The 7,381-nt window shown below is 47.0% G+C and overlaps 1 protein-coding gene across 1 annotated transcript in view; it reads left to right on the top strand.

Annotated features, from left to right (window-relative positions):
- The first annotated feature begins 234 nt into the window (after positions 1 to 234).
- The window catches only part of LOC107299016 (V-type proton ATPase subunit B, kidney isoform), a 45,405-nt gene continuing 38,258 nt past the window's right edge, over positions 235 to 7,381 (top strand). The window contains exon 1 of the mRNA XM_015828380.1: positions 235 to 295. Within this exon, the coding sequence (XP_015683866.1) occupies positions 235 to 295 (61 nt within the window). The remainder of the gene's footprint in view (positions 296 to 7,381) is intronic.

The raw sequence follows: 7,381 nt of genomic DNA on the forward strand, positions 1-7,381 counted from the left end.
CTGCACCACACAAGGCGAGGCAGGAACGTCCCAACCCTACAGCTGCCTCCAAGTTTACAGCAAACAGATCTGGCTGTGTGTGTGCAAACGTAACACACCCAGGGCAGGGCCAAACTGTCCTGCCGGTCTCTGGATCTGGTATAAAAACAGCCAGTTGCTGGACGCTGCCTTGCTTTCCTGCAACTCAGCGTTGTTGTTTTTTAAAAGAATATGGCTACCAAGGTGGAGGTCAGTATGGGGGTCAAGGAACATTTCCACGCTGTGACCCGCAACTACATCACCCACCCGAGGCTGAGTGAGTATATTTGAGGGGGGGGGCGTTGAGGGAACAAGCAAAGGGGCGAGCGCTCTCATTTTTAGGCACCGTGTCGAGTTGTGAGAAAGTTACGGCTTTGTTCGCTCGGGTGGGAGAAAAGAGCTGGGTTCGAATCTGCCTGGCCTTCGTGCGTGGGCAGACGTCCTAGCTGTCGTGCTAAAATCCTGGCTGTTATTGCCTTCTTATTCCCCCAATGCATTTCCTGCCCGCTGGGACTCTCCTAGAGTGGTTGAACGGCGAGTTGTTGGAGGATGGATCTCGTTATCCCCGGTCAGTGAGAAGCATGGGCACTGGAGTCTGTCTATTTCAAAAAAAAGAATAAAGAAAGAATAACGGAGTTGGGAGAATAACAGAGTTTGGGGGGTGTCTTCTGGTCCAACCCCCTGCACAAGCAGGAGACCCTCTACCGCTTCAGATAAAGGAATTAATTGTGGCCGTAACTTGAGGACTTCCTGCGCCTCACCAAGAACGGGCCGCCCTGAGCAGGATTCGCACCTCGCACCGCGCCTGCCGGGATTCGGTGACCCGCGTTAAACCGAGGTCACCTACGATGCTGCCCTTCAGCGGTTAGCGACCCAGACGCTGGTATCTGAATGCAGGCAGCCCTCGGCTTGCGACCACAATTTCTGTCGCTAAGCGAGGCGTTCCTTTACCGAGTTCGGCCCCATTTCACCGTTGTTAAGTGAATTGCTGCACTTGTCGCAGTAGTCACGCGGTCGTTAAGCGACTCCGTTGGCTTCGCTTGTGAGAAGGTCGCAAAAGGGGATCACGTGACGCCCCTCCCACCCACCCCCGGGATGCTGCGGCCGTCATAAATCCGAGCCCGTTGCAAAAGCCTCCGAATTAGGGATCGCATAATGCTGTAAATGTGGGGGGGAAAGTCGTAAGTCCCTTTCTCCGGTGCCGTTGTAACTTTGAACCGTCACTAAGCGGACCGTGGTAAGTGGAGGATCAGCTGTGCAGATCTTTCTAACCTCTGTGTCTTCCCGTGTATCTAAGTGGAGTGTTGACAGGCCTTGAAAGGGCACGGATGACACGCCACACGCTAAATAAAAAAAAATAAACCAGATCCTTGCTAAAAAGGCCCTCTTGGTTTCCTGAAGCTTCCTTGTCCCGGGATCCCTTGTGGTCATCCAGAGGCTCCCCGTGACCTTGAGCGGGTCCCGCAGGTGGGAAGGAGCAGCTCAAGCAAGAACCAACCGGCCTGACGGAAGTTGGAGACTCGCTGAGTTTTGTTATTAACCGACACAACAGCAAACAAGGGGGAGTATCCTGGGAGGAAGGAAGGCACAAGGCTGTTTTGTTCACCTTTCCCTTGCTCAGAGCATCGGAAAGCACGCTGGCTGGGGCATTCTGGGAGTTGAAGTCCACCCTTCTTAAAGCATGCTGGTTGGGGGATGCTGGGAGTTGAAGTCCTTCTCTCTTAAAGCATGCTGGTTGGGGGATTCTGGGAATTGAAGTCCACCCTTTTTAAAGCATGCTTCCTGGGGGATTCTGGGAGCTGAAGTGAACAACTTTTAAAACATGCTTGCTGGGGGATTCTGGGAGTTGAAGTCCATCCTTCTTAAAGCATGCTTGCTGGGGAATTCTGGGAGTTGAAGTCCATCCTTCTTAAAGCATGCTTGCTGGGGAATGCTGGGAATTGGTCCACCCCTCTTAAAAAGTGCTTCCTGGGGAATCCTGGGAGTTGGCGTCCATCCCTCTTAAAGAGTGCTGGCTGGGGATTCTGGGAACTGAAGTCCACCCTTTTTAATGTATGCTAGCTGGGGGATTCTGGGAGCTGAAGTCCACCCTTTTTAATGTATGCTAGCTGGGGGATTCTGGGAGCTGAAGTCCACAACTCTTAAAACACGCTGACTGGGGCATTCTGGGCGTTGAAGTCCACCCCCTTTAAAGCATGCCGGCTGGGGAATTCTGAGAGTCAAAGCCCACAACTCTTAAAACATGCCGGCTGGGGGATTCTGGGAGTTGAAGTCCACCCCTTTTAAAGCATGCCAGCTGGGGGATTCTGGGAGTTGAAGTCCTCCTCCTCCTCCTCCTCCCTTAAGCTTGCCAAGTTTGAAAAATGCTGCATTCAACCTTGCAAATGGGATTAGGCAGGCAAGTCTTTGTGTTTTTTTTGTTGGTTTTTTTTGCAAAACCTTCCCTGTCCAGTCCATCCCTTGGTACCACAAGCCCCCCCCAGTGCCCCCCAAGTCACATGACCCTGCAGGTGTGTATGGGAACCCTCTGCCGCTGGCCCTAATTAGTGGCGCAGTGCAGCCGCCCGCTGCGCTTTTCACCAGCCCAGCTTGCCTCGGCCCGCAACGTGTTTGACGAGTGACACATCGCACAATGGGCAGGTTGCCTGGGCCGGGGTGGGGGGGCCGGGAGGGGAGGGGAGGGCCTGGAGGGGCTGGGAAAGCGGGCCCGATAGGGACCATCGGAAAAGTCTGGGGCTCTCTAGGGGAGCAGAGGTTGAGCCGAGGGTCAACTCCAGGGTGGGGTTGGGGGGTCTTTCTTAGGGATCCTGGGTTCCTGCAGAGCACAACAAACACGGATAACAGTTAAGCCTGGATAATAATAATAATAATAATAATAATAATAATAATAATAATAATAATAATAATAATAATAATAATAATAATAATAATAATAGTAAAGTTGGAAGGGACCTTGAAGGTCATCTAGTCCAACCCCCTGCTCAGGCAGGAAACCCTATTCCATTTCGGACAAATGGCTGTCCAGTCTCTTCTTAAAAACTTCCAGTGTTGGCGCATTCACCGCTTCCGGAGGCAGGTGGTTCCACTGGTTAATTGTTCCTACTGTCAGGAAGTTTCTCCTTAGTTCCAGGTTGCTTCTCTCCTTGATGAGTTTCCATCCGTTGCTTCTTGTCCTGCCTTCAGGCGCTTTGGAGAAGAGCTTGACTCCCTCTTCTTTGGGGCAGCCCCTGAGATACTGGAAGACTGCTATCCTGTCCCCCCTCGTCCTTCTCTTCATTAAACTAGACATACCCAATTCCAGCAACCGTTCCTTGTATGCTTTAGCCTCCAGTCCCCTAATCATCTTTGTTGCTCTTCTCTGTGCTCTTTCTAAAGTCTCAACATCTTTTTTACATCGCAGTGACCAAAACTGGATGCAGGATTCCAAGTGTGGCCTTACCAAGGCATTGTAAAGTGATATTAACACTTCACGTGATCTTGATTCTATCCCCTTGTTAATGCAGCCTAGCACCGTGTTGGCCTTTTTGGCAGCTGCAGCACACGGCTGGCTCATATTTAGGATGGCTGCTATCGTGGTCAACGGGGAGTGGTGACCTCGGTAAGGCTGTTCGTTTAGTGACCGTTGAAAGAGTCACAAGAGCCCTGAGAAAAAAGTGACTTATGACTATTTTTCCCACTTAATGACCGTTTTGGTCACGGGATCACAATTCAGCTGCTTGACTGAAGATAGATTCCAGACCAGAATTGTTTTTACTGGGAATGATAGATGGGAACTTTAACAAAGGAGAGACATATCTAGTGTTGCATATCATAACAGCAGCAAGGTTGGTGTATTTCCCAGAACTGGAAAAACGGAGATTCCCCGGTGGAGAGTGAACTAATTAAAAAAATTTTGATATGTGCAGAGATGGATAGAGATTATCCTTAGAAATTAAAGACAAGGATGAAACGGAGTATTAAGAAGTTTGGGATAAGATGTACTATGGGTGAGACTCGAGGAGAAAAAGTCAGAACAGAGAAAGCTCGTCCAGAAGAGAGAAAGTGTAGATTTCCAACTTCAATCTGAGCGTAAGATAGAGATCAGAAAAAATATGAAATAAGAAGGGAACGTTACGTTATAAATAGACGTAAATCCGTGTATAAATCTATATATATAAATAAAAATGTAAATGTTCGTTTGTTCAAAATCTTAAATCTCCGAAAGTTCTTCACCGATTGCTTTGAAATTTTGACACAACGTTGCATTCGAATACGCGCAGTGTTTTTATATACCTATATTATATAGATGTCACACCTGTGACAGGTAAAAACATGCTTTTTTGACAAGCATTGTGAAATTAAACATATTACAAACGTGCGCTTTCTCTTTTCTTTCTTTTCCATTTAACCAGACTGAGCCACAGCAATGCGTGGCCGGGTACAGCTAGTATATAAATATGTAAATAGTATAAAATGCAATATGTAAATGGTATAAAAGATCAATGACTAGGGAGATATATGGTATATATGGTATATGGTACAGTATGTATGCCAAAATAACAGCCAGAAAAGTCACACTGTGTTCAACCTGCTTTTAAATGTTTACTTAATAAAAATTATTTTAAAAAAAATAAAATTCAGCTGCTCGGCCACTGACTCCTATTTATGACGGTCACAGCGTCCCATGGGGGTCACGTGATCCTCTTTTGGGACCTTCCCACAAGGAAAGTCAAGGGGGGGGGGTAAGCCAGATCCGCTTAACGACCGTGTGACTAACTTACCCCTGCAGGGATTCACTTAACAACCATGGCAAGAAAGGTCGTAAAATGGGGCAAAATTCACTTCGCAACTCTAACGCTTAGCAACGGACATTTTGGGCTTAAGGATAGTCGTAAGTTGAGGACTACTAGTGTAAGGCTCCTGCTGCCTTGTACCAGGGGGTGGGGGGCGTGGGGTTGGACTAGAAGACCTCCAAGGTCCCTATTTGCAATATTTGGGGAAGACAAAGCCAAGGTCTAGGAAACGAGGAAAGGGACACAGCCGGAATGGGGCACCAGCCATTTCTGCCTCTTCTCCGTGTTTTGGGTCAATTCCTGGACTTCCCAGCCAAATTGGCCAATGAACAGGAAGATAAATTGAGTTAAACCTTCTTACATCATCATCACCATCACCATCATCCACCTGTTGGCTGGGGGATTCTGGGAATTGAAAGCCACAGGTCTTAAAGTTGCCCAGTTGGGAGAGCCCTGGAAATAGATATGCCTTTGTGCCCTCTCTGGGAGGGTTGGACTACAGCTCCCATGGCCCCCAACCCCCTTGAACTGACCTATGTGGAGATCATTACGTAGGGCAGGGGTAGGCAACCTTGGCTCTTTTATGACTCGTGGACTTCCAGAAATCCTGAGCCAGGATGGGGGAACTATGGTCCCCTCATGACTTGTGGATTTCAACTCCCAGAATTCCTGGGCCAGCATGGGGGAACTATGGCCCCTTCATGACTCGTGGACTTCAACTCCCAGAATTCCTCAGCCAGCATGGCTCAGCTTGGAAACCTCTCCCTTTCCCCCCAGCATGGCTGGCTCAGGAATTCTGGGAGTTGAAGTCCACCAGTCATAAAAGAGCCAAGGTTGCCTACCCCTGGCCTAGGGCCTAGGCTGCTTTATGACTGGTGGACTTCAACTCCCAGAATTCCTGAGCCAGCATGGGGGAAACTATGGTCCCTTCATGACTGGTAGACTTCAACTCCCAGAATTCCTGAGCCAGCCATGCTGAGGGGAAAGAGAGGTTTCAAAGCTGAGTCATGCTGGCTCAGGAATTCTGGGAGTTGAAGTCCACGAGTCATAAAGCGGCCTAGGCCAGGGGTAGGCAACCTTGGCTCTTTTATGACTGGTGGACTTCAACTCCCAGAATTCCTGAGCCAGCATGGCTCAGCTTGGAAACCTCTCTCTTTCCCCTCAGCACGGCTGGTTTCAGGAATTCTGGGAGTTGGAGTCCAGGAGTCATAAAAGAGCCCAGGTTGCCTACCTCTGGCGTAGGGGCTCCTGGGGGCTATCCCTGCCCGTAATGATTTCGTTGACAAAAAGCCAGAGGATTTGGAAAGAATTCAGGATTCAGGCCGGGCTGGCGAGGTGCCGTAACCTGGGTGGCTTAGCAGCTGGATCTTGAAATGAGTGAGAGGCGACATCTGTCAGAAATGTTTATTATCTGGAGGCAGGAAAGCTCTGAGGAGCTACAATTAGGAGAAATTGGGAAAGAAAAAGGTATTTTTTTCATTCTGGCTGAACGGTAGATCATCCAGGTTCCTTCTATGCCGTGAAGGAGGCCGAGGGAGAACTGGCTGATGCTGGAGACACCGAGGTGGGTCCCCTTCAAAGAGGAAGCTGGGTTTAAAATCCAGGCAAGGCACCGTCTTTCCAAGAGCCCTGAGGATCGCAGGTGTGCACATTCTAACCCCCTGGAGGCTGTCTGAAAGAGAGAGAGAGAGAGAAGGAGAGAGAAAAAGAGAGAAAGAGAAAGAAAAAGAGAAAAAGAAAAAAAGAGAGAAAGAGACAAATAAAAAGAGAGAAAGAAAGAAGGAAAAAGAAAGAGGGGAAGAAAAAAGGAAAAAAGAAAAAGAGGAAAGAAAGAGAAAGAAAGAGAGAGAGAGAAAGAAAGTGGGAAAGAGAGAAAAAGAAAGAAAAAAGGAATAAAAGGGAAAAAAGAGAAAGAGAGAGAAAGAAGAAGAGAAAGAGAGACGGGGAGAAAGAAAGAAAGAAAGAAAGAAAGAAAGAAAGAAAGAAAGAAAGAAAGAAAGAAAGAAAGAAAGAAAGAAAGAAAAAGGTATAAAAAGAGAGAGAGAAAAAAAAGAAAGAAAGAGTGGGAAAGAGAAAGAAAGAAAAAAGGTATAAAAGGGAGAAAAGAAAGAAAGAAAAAAGAGAAAGAGAGAGACAGAGGAGAAAGAAAGAAAGAAAAAGAGAGAAAGAAAGAAAGAAAAAGAGGGGAAGAAGAATGAAAGAAAAAGGGAAAAAAGAAAAAGAGAAAAGAAAGAGAAAGAAAGAGAAAGAAAGACAGAAAGAGAAAAAAGGTATAAAAAGAGAAAGAAAGAAAGAAAGAAAGAAAAAAGGTATAAAAGGGAAAAAAGAGAAAGAGAGAGAAAGAAAAAGGGAAAGACGGGGAGAAAAAAGAGAGAGAGAAAGAAAGAAAGAAAGAAAGAAAGAAGGAAAGAAAGAAAGAAAGAAAAGAAAGAAAGAGAGAGAAAGACAGAAAGAGAAAAAAGGTATAAAAAGACAAAGAGAGAAAGAGAAAGAAAGAGTGGGAAAGAGAAAAAGAAAAAAGGTATAAAAGGGAGAAAGAAAGAGAGAAAGAAAAAGAGAAAGAGAGAGATGGGGAGAAAGAAAGAAAGAAA

This window comes from Protobothrops mucrosquamatus, unplaced genomic scaffold (genome assembly GCF_001527695.2).
Source record: "Protobothrops mucrosquamatus isolate PMUCROS unplaced genomic scaffold, P.Mucros_1.0 scaffold4440, whole genome shotgun sequence".
NCBI classification, from domain to species: domain Eukaryota; kingdom Metazoa; phylum Chordata; class Lepidosauria; order Squamata; family Viperidae; genus Protobothrops; species Protobothrops mucrosquamatus.